This window comes from Fulmarus glacialis, unplaced genomic scaffold (genome assembly GCF_000690835.1).
Source record: "Fulmarus glacialis isolate BGI_N327 unplaced genomic scaffold, ASM69083v1 scaffold4275, whole genome shotgun sequence".
Lineage (NCBI taxonomy): Eukaryota > Metazoa > Chordata > Aves > Procellariiformes > Procellariidae > Fulmarus > Fulmarus glacialis.
Window position 1 is genome coordinate 3,894 of NW_009210993.1, and position 17,114 is coordinate 21,007.

General features: G+C 37.7%; 1 protein-coding gene across 1 annotated transcript; it reads left to right on the forward strand.

Annotated features, from left to right (window-relative positions):
* The first annotated feature begins 6,099 nt into the window (after nucleotides 1–6,099).
* Nucleotides 6,100–14,142, forward strand: BEND3 (BEN domain containing 3). The gene is given in 4 exon segments (XM_009577336.1): nucleotides 6,100–6,133; nucleotides 6,600–6,823; nucleotides 11,910–13,909; nucleotides 13,911–14,142. Coding segments are annotated over 4 exon segments (2,490 nt in total).
* Nucleotides 14,143–17,114: the final 2,972 nt, after the last annotated feature.

A 17,114-nucleotide genomic window follows, 5' to 3' on the forward strand; every position in this document is an offset into this window, starting at 1 on the left:
CCAACACACAAGTAATTGTTAGGTGGTAAATAGGAGGAGGAGAATGCACATCATGGGATGATTTAACTGAGGCTTATGATTCCATTCTGGTTTATGTATCAGTAACTAGGTACACTTTCATGCTACTTTTAAGTAGCACTATGCATTATACCAGATGATACGAGACTGAAATACGTTTAGAGTATGATTTGCAATTTGCTCCCTTACTCATAAAATCTTTTGTACCTAAGTGCTTTAAATCCTTAAGGCTGCAGTGCGTATTTTGGGTAGGCATTTTTGATAAATGGATCACACTTTTCACCCTACTTGCAAAAGCAGCATCAGGGTGGTAGTTAGCACTAAAGGCCCAGAGAAACATTCCAAAACCTCGTTCTTAAGGCATTCTTCCATGCTTTGGAACTCGCAGCATTGCGCTATGCACTGAGCTTCCCTGTTAGCTATGGGTAATACCATTTCAATGTTGAATGTTGTTACCAAGTGGTACAATGATACAATTAAGTATCATAACCTGGTAAGTGTTTTGAATAGAGGCATGTATCTAAGTGATACCAATGGAAGTAGGGAGCATTAAGTCCCTTCACTGAGCTGTTGCATTCCTCGTCTAATCTGATGAGAAGGGAGAGCAGGATCTGTGGGAAGGGGATTCGACCAATAGTGACAGCCAAGGTGTGATGGGACCCCCCCTTCTTTCCCTGTCCCCTTGTGCCCTGACCCACCGCTCCCCTTCCCACTTGCCCTCCAGCGTGCCATAACCTGGTGATTAGATCACTCTTCTAGGATTTGGGTACCTGGATTCTTGTCTATGCTGCAAAATCAAGAGCAGGAAAGTAAAAAAAAAAAAACAAAAAACCCCACAGGTTTCCTGGCTCCCAAATACTTCTTTAAGCATTGTGCCATTGGTAAGTGAAATACCCTACACTTACTTATGACTCCTCTATAAAAGTCTGAAAGTACTGAGCATATTCTGAAAATGGGTGTTGAATCTTAGCCAGTAGGCCAGATGCAGAGGAGTTCCTAGCGCAGCAGTCCCAGCAGGGCTCAAAAGGTTTTGTCTGTGTCGTCCACCAGAAACTTGGTATCTAGAATCTGTAACCACCTACAAGTTTAGCTGGTAGCTGAGTGGGATTTCTGGATCTTGCTGCAATCACAAGATGCACTTAGATCGGTGTCTAAAGTTAGACTGTAACGCATATTCATATTTTTATTAACTTCTCTTAGAAGAAGAAAGCTTTAATCACCTTAAGAAAACCATCCCTTTTGCTTCATCTTTTTTAACTGTTTTGAGTGTCAGAATATGTGGGTGAGTCTGGAGGACTGAGCCAAAAGGAATGTTTTTGTCTTCCCAGGTGAGTGCTGGCATCCCCCAGGCTCTGTTGCATGACACCTAGCAGTGGCTCAGCACAGGCGTCTGTACAGTACCAGGACTAGTAGCTATCAAGGCGGTTTAGATGGGAAGGTGAGTATATGCTGATACATCAGCAAGGTGTTTCTTTTGAGACATTGATTACATTGAAATTATAAACTACATACTGTTTTCAAGAAAATCATTCTCAATAGATGAAATGTAGGCAGTAAAATCTAATGATTTATTGTTTGCGTTTTGAGGATGGGGTCTGTTTACCTCTTCTTCCTTGATTGTAGAATTTGTCCAAGTGCTACACATCTTCCTGTTTATCCTACATTAGATAGGTTTAGCTAATGACTGTACTAGAAGCAGACTGCCATTAATGAAAAACAGAGTCTCTTTTGAAGAAAAAGTGAGAGTATTAGCTATTCACTTCATTTTTAGTGTTCAGAGGTATAGGATCCATAATCAGGGCTGTAAGAGTTATTCTTTCTGAGTGTTTTACCTATGTTTTAGCATAAGCATAGAGAAACAGTGTGTTCGTTTACCTCTTGTATGCCTGTTTCATTAGGTGTTTCTGAACTGTTCACACATTCCTTGGAAATTAACTTTGTACACATGATAGAAACCAAAGAACCCAGAGAAAATGCTTCTAAAATAACTTGGTTCACAAATTAAAATATTTACAAGCAAAATCTTAAAACTTGAAGTTTAAGGTTTATGTTCATATTTTGTAAAGCATGATTTTTTTGGCCAGTTCAGGCAGAAATACAAGAAGTTTCAGCTAAAATTTAGAGATATGGGTGCTTGGCTACAACGCCAATTGACTTCATTAGGATCAGGATCTTGCTGCTGATGTAGCTGCTGTTGTAGGTGTTTGGTATGTTTTGGAATCCTCTTTCTAGATCCTCTTTTCACCAGAAAGTAGGATGTACTGCAGCATCTGTCTGTATCCCAGCAAGATAAAGCTGCCAAGGCTGGTTGCTCTGCCAGTCACGGCTGCAGACCTGGGCTCCCAACTTCTTCAGCACAGGGTGTTCACCCCTTCCTAGAACTAGCTAACTGCTGTCTTGTAGAGTGCATTGAGTCAGTATTAGGCTAATGATGATAAATGTATTTATCTTCTGTTTTGAAAAAAGACGTATAAGGTAAGAATGAAATATGTTTGTATACTCAACATGACAAGGAACAACTGTCAGGTGTTTGCTTTACTGGATGGATTTCTTACTCGATTGCTTTTTGCACTATTTCGTCCGAAGTTCTTTTAGGTCTTTTTTTTTTCCAGCTTTGTTTATTCTCACAATCTGGGCCAGAATGCTGCCTCAAAACAGATTTTGACACTGCAGCCTCTTCTACGGAGGCAGTAATTATTATTCATAAGTACTGATTCACTGCAAACAGTATTTTAAAGAATCTGAAATGTTTTATCTTTCGTGGACTTCAAACAATCAACAAAATTATTGTTAACGTTACATAGACAGGCATACATGCATGGACATGCTCACACATGCACATGGATTTTCCCCCTTCCCATAGGCCCTAATTTCCTATGGAAGCGATGATACAATTGCTCTCTTGATGTCTCTGTGTCTGCCGACTACTCACTTGTGAGTCCATTGCTACCCAAATTTGAAGAGAGATGGTGGCATAGATGATAAGTGAAGTTTCATGAAATGGTTGAACCAAGCCAGTGGCTTGCTGGTATGAGAGACAGAGATTTTAATTCCTCCTTTCTGTCCCGAACCTCGTGCATACTCCTGAACTGGGCCCGATTACCTGCCTTACCCTTTACCTCTCTGAATTAGAAGAAAAGTAACCCAGCAAAGAAAGAAGTGAATTGTTTTCTGTCCGTTTATCAAGCTGGAAGAGCTCACTGAAGGTTAAGGTGGGCACCCATGCTTGACCGAGGGAGCAGGTGGGACTATGAGGCAGGAAATCAGAGGGGCAGTTGAATCCTGTCTCCTGACAGAAGCTGTTATATGTGCTTCATTTTCTCATAATACCTAAGTTCTTACAAATCTCACAGAGAAGACAGGAAACCAGATAAGGAGAGGGAGATTGCTAGGGCTCCCAGAAAGGAAAAGGTTGGAGCTCACGCTTTGTTCGGCACCAAAGAGATCAAATATGAAACCCATCTTTCTAGGCCTCATTAATTCTGATGCTGGTTTTGACTATTCATTTTTAATTGTATTCTGGCAGTTTTCAAATTAAAAAAAAAATCAAAATAAGTAATAACACTTTGTTTCAAATTCGTGAAACAATGTTTTGACTTAATGTTATTCGACCTGAGTTTGGGATAGCTTTTGTCTTCCTGATGTTGCCTCCTTTAGAAAGTTAACTGTTAACCAAGGTATGAGCTTTGCTTTAGTTTTCACTTTTTTCCAGTTTTAAAGAGTGGCTATTCAGATCCTCATTTATCTTCTCCTTCCGGTTTGTTTGTATTCTCTCAGAGGAATTCTCCTAAAGCATTCTTCCTATTTGAATAGCAATAATAGCAGGAGTTAGAAGGAAAATATAATTCCCTATATCCCCTCCTAAATATGTTGTATCATTCTGCCCACTACCACCTTTGTAGTCTTCCCTTCTGGCTCTGTGTTTACCATCTTTTACTGTTTTGCTCTGATAGAGCAGTCTAGGATTATCTGGAAAATCATTTTGATTTCCATTACAGAATATTCTGTAGTGGTATCGGCTGATTTGCTTACTGTCACCTCAGGCCCTCACAAAAAGACTCTGTGTCACACTTCTTGACCATTGCCACATGTTGGTCTTGTACCACATCCCTCAGAGCTAAGCCTAGTGCAGTGTGGAAAAGTGTAAGAAAGATACAGGCACTGAATATCAATGTATCTGGGATATCAGGGCAAAATACGAACATTTAGTACTATGTGCTTTTCTTAAGGTCCAATGTAGCTTTTTGATGGCACTGTAGGAAGTACACTGTCTTAGGATTTTTCATAAAGAGCTGTGGTGGCTGTGTCTAAATTCATAAATACTGTTGAGTTAGTAAGACTGGGTATTAACCCTCAGCAGTGCTTATCAGGTGGTTTAGAAGTTGGTGTGGGCCACTTAGTTTCATGCTGTTATGTCTCTACAGAGTTAGCAAAAGTTTAAGTGAAGTGATTATAGTGCTGTTAAGCTGGCATAATTTATAGGCGGATCAATTCATAAATACAAGTCCTGAAATAGAAGATTATGGTGGGTAAAAGGAGTAGCTGTCTAAGGGGTTTGTAGTAGCTCTATGTCCAACTGAGAGAGACTTTTTCTGGTAACGTCATGATGAAGACAATCTCACGTTATCCTCTTGAGGATGCCCTTTACAAGGCTGTATATAGGGGCCATGTTGAAGATCAGCACATCGAAGGGTATTTTGGCTTCTGGAGTGGCCCACTATGAACTGATTTTATAAGTCCATGCATCTTTTGTTTGGGTGTGTGTGCTACTCATTGTGGTGCAATCATACAAAATCTTATCCATAGTGGGATCTCATACTTACCATTAACAGCCATCAGTTGCTGACGAAGAAAAATTCATAGCTACACAGCATTCAAGTGTTTACAGTTTTTAAACAGTATTTTGAGATTAAAAAAAAAAAAAAGCTATTCAACACTATTCAGAAGGGAGTTAGAGACTTTTTTTCCCTCCAAAACAGATTCTCTGTCTCTTTCTCTCCACATCTCTCTCTTAAATTTCATTATAATGAAAAGTACGTACACTTTTGATTGGTTTTATTCACTTGCTCCAGGCAGAGAGAAGCCTGTCTTCAGACCTTGGCTAAAGGATAGGCAGGAACAGTTGAAAGAAAACCATTTGAAAGAATAATGTAACTGTGGAAAATGCAAAGTAATAATATTCTGGGGCCAAGTAAACGTAATGCTGTGTGTAGATGAACATGAGCGATGTGTGACAGTTTACTGGTCACCAGCTTACCAGTTGAGAGTGCCAGTTTGCAGCTGTGTGCCCTGTAACAGTCAGTGAGATCTGATTAGGTTGTTTGCTTTGTAGATCTCCAAAAGATTTAGAATATCTTTTAGGAACATGTCCACAGATTGATGTTTGCCTCCAGGTAACTTGCAAAATCAGTTTTCAAGGAAACAGAAATACAGCTGAGTCTTTCATGTGAGAAGTAATGCTAAAATCATGCTGGAATAATACATATATTTGTTTTTCCTTACAAAAAAAATTCTTACATTATTTAGAGGCTGACAGTTAGAAAAAAAAAGTAGTTACTGTAGATCTGCAGATTGCTCTGCTTGAATTGATGCAATACATATCAAAAGATTAAAGATTTTTAAATGAAAACTTACTCCAGCATGTATATTACAGTTTATGATGAGTTTTCCTTCTGTGATGACTTTGGGTCACCCCCAATGACAATATAAAAACATTTGACTGTAATAAGAAGTAGTGACTTGGTACAGGATGGAGAGTTTAATACAGTGAACTTCCATTTATATGGAAATTACTTTTACTTTTCTCCACACCAGAAAAAGACATATAGTTTAAAGTACTTTCCTAGCTGTCGTATGTTTTCTGCAGTATAGTTTGCATGTTGACAGGTCTATAGATGGCCATGAAATTTACTGAAAATAGCTAGTTATTACAAACGTACAGACTGGAAATTATCTGTGGGCTGTTAATGCCCAGTGGTTCTAGATTAAAAGTAATTATAAAAAGAGATGTAGATATTTCCTGATACAAGAAGATGCTGATACTTATTTTTGTATTTTTTTTGTTCTTTAGTGAGATAGAAGATGAATTCAGCTGAAATCACTGATGATGATGAAGGTAAAATATTATACTTTGTGTAATTTATGATCAAGCAAAAATACTTGTTGAATTAAAGCCTTTGTAACCTGATAAAAAATGCACTTGGATCAAGACAAATTGCATTAATCTTTTTTAAAAAGCTATCTAAAATACACCATTATCTTTTTCACTCATTATATTTTCTGCTCTGCATCCTTTCTCCCCCTCCAAAAAAATCTTCCTACTGTAACTTTATTTGTTTATACTTTAGACTCTTCTTTGGGGAAGAAAATTTCATTTACGGGATGACTGAATGTTTCCTAGTGTAATAAAATCTTGACTTTGGGGTGGCCTCAGCAGACACTTATCGTACAAGTCATAAAAAATAATTATGTTCTTCAAAACACATTTTCATAAAAAGAAACAAACCTCAAAAGGTTATACTAAGGGTGTCATGGTTTTCTGGAGAGAGTGCTTTATCTTTCTAAACCTTCTCTTTTTCCAGTAAAAATTCCTAAAAAAAATGTTGTGAAAGTAGAAACAGAAAATGAAGATGAAGCTCTAGACTGCTCGGTAACATCCAGATCAGCTGAGAAACACTCACTGGATGGCGCAGTTACTTGCCTACAGGATTCCAACAAACGGAAACAGACTTCACTTGGTTGTGATGGTTCAGGGAACCAGCAAGATGTCTTACCCAGTGTGAAGAAAAGACGCTTTACACAAGAGGTGACTTCTCTATACATGACTGTGTGATTTTTCTGTTCATATTTCATAGGCTAAATTCACTGCTGCTATAAGCAAAATGCAAGACGTTTAACTAGATTTGCATTAGTAACGAGTTTGAGGCAAATATGGCTAATCTTAACCCAGTTTGCACACATTACTTGTCTGGGTATTTCTTTAAATAACGTGGGAGCGATCATATCTATGAAATACAGTTATAGGTTAATTCATTCATGTGAAGTAGATTTTTGGTTTTTGTCAGAGAACGTAGGAGCAGGTAGTCATTTGGATTAACTGAGCATGACTCTGATTACAGTCCCTCTCATGTCACACAGTCCTTCAGCTGGATCCTCAGTGGTAGAGTCAGGGCTGTAATTCTTCTTTCTGTGACACAGATTTTGATGTCAGTGAGACAAGTATAAATTTGTGTATTATTTGAAAGATAAAAATGCAGGGATGCAGAAGACTTCAGCATATCAAGAGCAGAATGTATTACAACTTCTGGTGCGGCATCCCACTTGTGACAATCCAGATATTTGTCCAGCTGGTGAAGGAGATGCCCAGTCTCTTCCATTATCCTGTCCTAGTGTTTCACCTCTAGCAATTGGAGATTTTCATTAATCTTTGCTGAAACTGAGCAAGTTTCTTTTTGTCCTTGGTCTTTTCAGTACGGAAAGCAGTGGTCATCTGTTCCTAGAAAAGTCTTCTGCACGTGGGAAAATTGGTGTGATGTTGTCCACCCTCAGCCCTTCCTTTCCAAGACTAAAATTCTGGTTTTTCAGCCCTTCTTCGGGAGTCACTTTATATTTTTGTTGTTCTCTTTGAGATTCCTGGAAGGGTAATGTCCAGTGTTGGATAGTCACATCTCTTCTAACACCCTCTAGAGCAGCATAATGACCTCCTGTTTTTCGTACTCAGCACTTTATTAAAATAACCTAGATTCAAATTCATCCTCTTTTGAATAACTTCAGGCCCTGGGTTATATTTAGTTTATGACCTACTCTAATGCACATATCCTTTTCTGCTGTTCTCCTGCCTAGCCAGTTATTCCATGTTGTATTTGTGCATTTCATTTCTCCTTTCTAGCCATAGCTCTTCATATTTCTTTTTCTTGACTGTCATCTCTCTGACTTCTCAGGGCTGTTTTTTTCCCTGAATGCCTGTGGTAGGTAGGTTTTAATCTTATTACACGGTTTCTTTCTTTTCCTTTCTCTTTTTCTTTTTACAATTGTTTTACTTACATTCAGATTCTTCAAAGAACTTCATAATGGTCTCTGAACTCTGCTTGCTTTGGATTTTACTGTTTGCTGTTTGCCTTTAATAAATTGTCAAATTTAATTTGAAATGGATTATAACTTTGGACTTACAATATCAGAAAGTCACCCAGTAACAATGATGAAAATTCATTCTTGACTGACCCCAGTGAATCAGCATGTTTAGTTAAATAACCAACCAGAAAGTCCTCAATCCTAACAACATTTTTAAAGTTAATTACTTTTCTAGTACCAATATTGTGTTTTAGTTGATGACTTCATTAACTATTTCTGTTTAGAGGAAAAAATGTTAATTATTTTTGAGAATATTGTGCTTGTAGTATATTTTTACTACACATCACATAGGCATCTATGTATGATACAAGCAGAGCTGTACTTTTTATGCTACATAACTGTACTATTGGGCTGGTGATTGTATTACTAAATGACTTTCTATCAGAAGATGTTTTGCTTTTTTTTAATTCTGATTGTCACTTCATAACCAGAAATTAATTTTCCCAAATTTTCTTTAAAAAAAAAAGCATAGAAGATTGTAAGTTTAAAAAATTTATGTGCAAGACATTTCCAAGTTCTCATGTGATTGATAGAATCTTTTTATATGTTTCTTGCTCATATATTTATTCTTCTTTACTCATATGCTAGAATATGCTCTATATTCTTACGGATGTTTAGACTTTGTTTATTAAGCATAATAACGGTCATAAATTAGGTGGACTTTAGCACTGAACAGAGCAATAACTAAAGAACTTTTAAAACTTGGCTTAGGACTCCGAGAGATAATGTGAGAGACTATTTCATAATTACTTATATTGGTCGATGTTTACCAAAATACTGCATTTTGCAAATATTCAAAGAATGTATATAATATAAAAACTTGCTCTGCAAATGTAGTATAAAAAGCAGCACTATCTTATGTACATTGAGTCTCATAGAACAATATCTTTGCTTATATTTTGATGGTACATTAAAACTCATCATCTTAAATGGGTGTAGTATTATCTGAAATACATTAGTGTTTAAAGATCAGTGTTACAGAAAACGAATTTAAAAATATTAAATACTAGTTTAATTGGAGAATTTATGAAAAGCCATGTATTTGTGCTGTGGATAGTGTTGTTCCCAGATGGAAACTGTATAAAGACACAATAATTAGAAGCAAAAGGAAAGAAAACTTGAATGCATCTGAAATAGAAAATCCTTAAGTATCGGCCCAAATGTGTTGTCATCTGTTAGTCAAACACTGACTATGTGTTTCTGAAATGCAAATAGCCAAATCCATCCCGCAACCAGATCCAAACACTGTGAGCTACATTAGTGAAAGGGCAGAAGTTCTGCTGCCATTGCAGCAGAGATCTGCTGTTCTTCTTAGCGTGAACACTTCTCCAGAGCACCGCGTCCAAAACGGAGAATGCAACCTTTCACAGTACTCACTGTCAAAGTGCAATAAGATACTTATGACAATGAATTTGTGCTGCTTAATACACATTCTAATATTGCTTTGCCCTGGCTCTGAGTGTGCAGTAATAGAAGTTACAAGTTACCCCCATATTGCCAAGTTTTATTATATAATTCATTAGGGAAAAGGTACGGCAGGAGTTCTGACGAGAACTGACAGACAACTGGTGGCCCGTGGCAAGCTATTTAGTAGAGAAGGAATTGAATTAATGATACTCTGTATGTGAAGGAGTATTTTGAATATTCTTTGTAAACAGGAGTGTTAATGGAAGAGCTAGCTACTTAGGTAGCAGGTCTCACTGTATGTGTAAGAAATGCATTCTCTAGAATTGCAGTTTTGTTTTGTTCTTTTGATCTAAAACGTTGAAAGAAATTTGTAATTCAGTCTGGGTGTCTAACTCGGGAGCAGAACTACATTTATTGTCAGTGGAGATATTCATGACCTGCTTTCAGGTGATGTCTATTTGGGAGAGCTTTATTACCATCTGGAAATACCTCTGTTTCTCCACCGACACGTATAGGTGGAGTCCCCGCATAGGAGCCTATGGTTAGGTGGGAGCAATGTGGATCTTAGTCGGCTCACAATTCGGTCTCTTGTGTTCTGGTATTTTACAAGTCACAAAGGCTGATTTAATTAGGGTATATCATATCACTTGCTGGGGTAAAAGTCACCCTTTAATAGCTGGTGGTGTTAGAGGACTCTGGTTCCCCCCTGTCCTCATAGCAAATATGCTATAATATGAGTGGGACTAAAAGGACAGTTGTCTAAATGGGACCTGGAAGTCAGGTGTCCTACGCGCCACCACAGCTAGGGATTCTGCGCACTGTGAAATATATTGCTGTTGCGTTATTGCTTTCATTTTATCATCTGTCCATCCACACAGCTTTGGATGTGAAAACACGAGGTTTCATATGTAGGGTTGTGTGATGTGAATGAGAACAGAACTTGGAAACACAACTTCAATTTAATTGAGTCTGCTGGTTTCTAAACTTGGAGTGGAAACCAGCTTATTCTTTCTGAGCCTCTTTTGAGTATACATTGCGTTAGAAATTAAAAAGTAATTAGACTCAATTTGTCACTGCAGTAAGCAGATGCCAAGTGTGAGTACACATAGGGACCAGATTAATTTCATGAGTGTTACAGTTCTGTTTTTTCAGAAATGAACCTTAATCCAAGTTCCTCACTGTAGGATGTAGTGGGGTCTTCACTAGAACTTCAAATTGCTTGTGGCTCTCTGCTCAGACCTCAAGTCTGTGTTCCATTTGTTTTAATACTTAAATGCAAATTCTGTGTTTTTTATCTAATTAATGTCCTGTGGAAAGGACAAAATGTTTCAGTACAGTCCTCTCTAAAATCTGTGAGTGTTTTCTCATGTTTGAGTTCTGAATGTTGGATTTTGATTCTGTTTTATGTACTTAACTTCCTAAGAATTATTTGCAATATCCATGTGTTTGCAAAAAAACCCAACCCCAACCCAAGCCCTGCATATTTGCTGTGAGTTGATGAAAATGCTTGCTTCCAATTTCAAGCAATGAGGAAGAGTTAGAAATTATTGAGAACATTAATTCCTTAAGAGCTCATTACTGTTTTCTATATAAATAATTTAGAAAATTAGAAACCCATGAGTCTAAACTTCCCTGCCTTTCAGAAATAAAGAAATCTTAGGCTTCCCTTTTTAAAAAGACAATACCAAGGTGCTTTTCACTTTGTTTTTAAGTTATTATTTAAATAGAATACTTTTTTAAAGTTACAGTCATTCTTAGAACTTGTTTAGGAGCTGTACACCATTATAAAGATTAAAAAAACCCTGGATAAGCCTTTCACATCAGAAAGAAGAGAATAAGCATAATTTTGGTGTCTTATAGCCTTTGTGGTATTTTCAAAAGCTAACCTAAAGAGAGTGCTGGAATGTTAAATGCAGTTGTTGGAGGCAGAGGCAAGGTCACAGGACTAGGAGTCAGAAAATCTAGATTCTATTCTTGGCTCTGTTGCTGACTTGTTGCCACCCAAATTCTCTACAGCCCAAGATCCTCATATGCAAGGTGAAGCATAATGACACTTAATTTGGGAGAGTTTTTAGAGCTCTGTGGGTAAAGAGTACTAAGGATTATTATTGCATTTCTATTCCACGGAGAAAGCCATGAGCCAAAACAAACAAACAAAAAAAACCTAAAAAATACTTTACTGTATTTTTATTTTTCCTAGTGAATTTATTAATTTTGATGTATTTAACACAACTAAGTCCTCTGGAGAAAATTTGACTTTGCATATTTATGTAACAATGCCTGCTTAAGGGACATATATTTATAGCTAATATTTTTAAGGCAGTCTTACTAATACAATATTTATTCATTCAAAGGGCCCCCTTTCAAATATGAAGAACAGAGATACTGGCTCACCCACTCAGGTAAACGCAGAGCAGCCAAACAAGAACAAGAATCCTAATGTAACGTGGCTTTGTGAAGAAGAATCCTTCAGTGACGTAACCACTCCATCTTATAAAAAACCTCTCTATGGCATCTCACACAAAATCACGGAGAAGAAGAACCCACCAGGAGCAGAGCAGTTTACTTCTTACGAGTTGTTTGAAAAAATCAACCCCAGCAGTCCCTCGCATCTTCGGACTTTGAACGACCAACGCAAAAGGGACTCTGCTGCAGCCATTGCCATAACAGCAGCCACCGCAGATTCTGACCCAAATATATATTCTTTGATACAGAAAATGTTTTACACGCTTAACACCCTCAATACCAATATGACTCAGCTTCACAGTAAAGTTGACCTGTTGTCTCTGGAGGTTAGCAGAATTAAAAAGCAAGTCAGTCCAGCAGAGTCCGTTGCAGACTTCAAGCCTCCCCCGGAGTACCAGCTGACTTCTGCGGAGCTCAAACAAATCATGGATCAAAGCACATCAGGCGGAGACTTAGCCTGCCGGTTGCTAGTGCAGCTCTTCCCAGAGCTCTTCAGTGACGATGAGTTCAGCAGAAGCTGCAGTGCATGCGGCTTTCTCAACAAAAGGAAACTTGAATCTCTTCATCTGCAGCTTATCCGTAACTATGTGGAAGTTTGTTATCCTTCTGTGAAGAATACAGCTGTGTGGCAGGTGGAGTGTTTGCCTCAAGTCAATGATTTTTTCAATAGATTTTGGGCTCAAAGGGAAATGGAAAACAGTCAGCAGAATGTGCAATCGTCCAGTTTTTATGAGACTGAGCAGGTTGAATCCTCTCATTTTATGGAGGATAAAGAGCAGGAGGAAGCTTTGTCCTTGGACAGGAGTAATGCCATTGCCTCAGATTACATGCTGGATGCTCAGGATCTCAGTGAATTTTTAGATGAAGCTTCTTCTCCAGGGGAATTTTCTGTTTTTTTGTTACACAGATTGTTTCCGGAACTCTTCGACCACAGAAAATTAGCTGAAAGGTACAGCTGCTTTGGAGACTCTGGAAAACAACTGCTGGATCCTCATCGGCTTCAAATAATCCGTAGGTACACTGAAATTTACTTTCCAGATGTGCAAGAAGAAGAAGCCTGGTTGCAGCAATGTGTTCAGCGAATAAACGATGAGCTTGAAAATACGTATATGGATGGAAGTGAATGTGATCAGATGAGAGATGACTGTTACGATTCTTCAAGTTTACCAGATGATCTATCAATCATAAAAGTGGAAGACAGTTTTGAATATGAAAAACCTGGCAGGCGCTCAAAAAAAATTTGGCTTGTACCCATAGACTTTGACAAACTTGACTTTCCCCCTCCCGATTTTGATGTCCCTGTCCCAGATTACCTGTTGAACAAAGAACAGATTAAAAGCATATATGAAAGCAGTCTTTCCATAGGCAACTTTGCCTCTCGATTGCTTGTTCTCTTATTTCCTGAACTGTTTACTCATGAAAACTTACGGAAGCAATACAACTGTAGTGGATCTTTAGGCAAGAAACAGCTCGACCCCACTAGAATTAAATTAATTCGACATTATGTGCAGATACTGTACCCCAGAGCAAAGAATGACAGAGTGTGGACATTGGAGTTTGTTGGGAAGCTTGACGAGAGGTGTCGACGAAGAGACACGGAGCAAAGGCGCACGTACCAACAGCAACGGAAAATCCACGTGCCGGGGCCCGACAGGAGGGAATTTCTCAGCTATGCAATAAACCCTGAGAGGTTTCGAGAAGAATTTGAAGGGCCGCTGCTGCCACCGGAAAGAAGCAGCAAAGATTTTTGCAAGATACCACTCGATGAACTCGTTGTTCCTAATCCAGACTTCCCTGTGCCTTCTCTGTATTTGCTGTCTGATAAAGAGGTAAGAGAGATAGTGCAGCAGAGCCTGTCGGTCGGCAACTTTGCTGCCAGGCTTCTCGTAAACTCCGGAGAATCTCAGACTGCAATACAACCATTCAGGTGCTTGTAACAAAAAACAGCTCGATCCTATCAGACTGAGACTGATCCGTCATTACGTGGAGGCAGTTTACCCTGTGGAGAAAATGGAGGAAGTATGGCATTATGAATGTATACCGAGCATTGATGAAAGATGCCGGCGTCCTAACAGAAAAAAGTGTGATATACTGAAAAAAGCAAAGAAAGCAAAAAAGTGACAGGCTCTTTAAATTCCTAAGACTTTGACCACTAAATTATTGTCAGGATTATGCTTTGGTTTAGACTGAGGGGCCTGTTGGGAGCTGAGGGTGCTCAGCATCTGGGACAGTCAGGCACTAAGTTTGTTGCGTTTTAATGTGTGTGTTGCATCTATGTGGGCACTGCAGCAGTGGGAAGTGGCTTACTACATTTGTACATGGGTAAAGAGCGTAAGTCATCGGTGATAGAGCTATCAATGACTCGCTAAGAGCATGATTTTTCACTGGTGCAAATACATGTATTGAAACTGTATTACTCCACTCCCCATTTCTGCATCTTCCTTTTTTATCACTTTCTAATAATAAAGATTTTTTTTTTAAATCGTCGTGCTCCTCAGGGGCAGTTTTTCATTATACCCTTATAAACAATCTTGATAGTTAATTCGGAGTTTGAAATTTAAACTTAATTTAAATTTGAAAGTGCCATGTCCATTGGAAATCATTGGAGTATTAGACTTTGCTTCTACAGTAATTGCAGTTTCACATTTGTTTTGTTCTTAATGATACTGAGATACTGAAAATGATAATACCGCGTCAAAGAATGGGTCAGAATGGTGTCATTTGCTTTTTTGACTGTTACCAGGTTTTATTTCTAAAACCAAGAATTAACTCTTGAAGAATTGAGATGTGAGCATAGACACAAAGTGAATGTTTTTTTTAATATTGACACCACAAGCTTGATCCTGCCCCTGTGAGTTCTTTTTTTGTTTTGTCCAGTGTCACTGCTGGCGTGACTGAGGATGGCTCATCTGAATAAAGCCAGCAGAACAGACCCAAGCCTATACCCGTGGAATGTCTTGCCATCGCCTGCTTGCCACTCTATTTGTAAAATAACAAAGCCAACAACAACAACAAAAAGACCCGAAAAAAGAACTTAGAAAAACCTTACTCTCTATCAAAATCATGATTCCAAAGGTTTCCAGTATTCATATTGAATTGCATATATAAAAAGTACGTGCAAAGATTGGTTTTATGATGGAATTCAGTGTTTCAGGGTCCCCAGGTATGAGCTGTGGTAGTGTAACATTGTTTGCGTGAATGCAGCCATCTGGATATTTCGGGTGTGGGGATATTGAATTCTCTCACTTTGCCAAATTGATTTGGTGTAATTAATAGCTGTTTGGAGGCATAACTGTGTATGTATAACTTAGGTTCATGCGGTCAAGTTTGCGTCATTAATATGTTCAAGTCTAACAAAGACCACCCAGAACCCAATGTGAATTTGCTGTATGACTTGTCACTGGAGAGTGCTGCTTTAAAACTAGTTTTCATCCTTTTTTTTTTTTTCTTTTAATGCTGATAGAAATGGTGAGAGAGAGTCAGACATGGATTTTTAAGACAGTAAAGACAGTGATCGCTTACTGACCATCGCTGGAATACCTTGGAGCAATTGTTGATGTTCTCTGTGGTCCTTTTTTGTTGTTTACTTAGATGGGTCATAGTATCAAATTTTAAGTCGGTTCCAGTGTAATTTTCTGTTTTGGCATTTGTAAGAAAGTACAAAATACTTGATATTTTTACTTCAGATTTTTAGGATTTATTGTTCTTAGAGTCATATTGATCCCTTTCTTTTAAAAGCAAAACAAAACGTTTTTTCCTAATGGCAAGAACTAGTAAAAGTATTATGTTAAACCGGGAGTAAACATATCGGTCATAGCATTTGCTCATTTTCCCCATATGCTAGCAACATTCTCAGAGAATGTATGAAGAAAGTCATGAATGTACTAAATAATACACTGATACTGTTTATATCCATTTAAATGTTTCCTGTTGGTTTAAATAATAGCAGACCATGAACAAAATTGATATCAGAGCACATACAGCTATAATAAAATGAAAACATTTTACCAAAGATAAAGAACTGATACCACAATGTCTGCATCTTATCTTTCATTTTAGTGCGTAAATTTAGCAAATTGAATGTATCAGAAACCAAGACTTTCTCTTGTAATTGTATGCTACCTAGCACCTCTGTGAAATTTTTTACATGCACTTTTATGGGAGATATAAAATGACAGAAATTATTAACAGCTGCTTAATTTGTTGTTGCGAATGGCTGGCCAGAAGGTAAGAAATATGATTGTATTTTCTTATCTTAATGTCACACACGTTTCACCACTTAGTGATGTCAAAGCTCCCAGAAGAATTCGATATATATTAAACTTTTCTACAATTGACAGATGTTACTAGCTAGCATGCAAATTTGAGACATACTGGCTTTTACTGTAGATGTTGACATTAAGTCAGAGAATCAGTCCATTCATATTATCTAAACAATAACATGAAAAAACAATTTTCACCTTTTAAAATTACATTTTTGAAAGTGGGTGTAGAAAGATTTTCGTTGTTTTTTTCTCTTAACTTTTGTCTAATTGCTGTGTACATTCCTTTTATTTCAACTTTTCACAACCCTTTCGTAATTTGTTTGATTGTATGTTTTATAACTGATATCAAGAGAATACATATGAACAGTGACATAGGTCACTAATGAAAGCTCTTGCAGTGCATCTGAAGTACAGCCACTTCATCCAGTTGGTCAGTCTTGTAAATAAATTAAAGGTATATTATTTTCATACAAGAGGAATGTTGTCTGGTTATTGCTTGAGTACGAGCAGGATTTTTTTTCCTATAAAGTCTGTTAGTAAGATCTGAGATAACCTTAGCTAGTCAGACAATACATAAATGAAAATACCCTGGTTTGCTGCAGCCATTTAAAAAGATTTTTCTGTCTTTCAGACTTTTTTTGTTTAAAAGAATAAACTTGTCATTTTGAAAATGAGGTTATGATAGGAAGATTGCTAGACATTGAAGTATTTGGAACATACATAGCCATGCACACACTGACTTCCTATAGATGAACGTTCCTTTCTACCTACCAGGTCAGTAAAACCCTGTTAAGGTGAACATCACGTGTCTCCATCTGCTTCTTATAG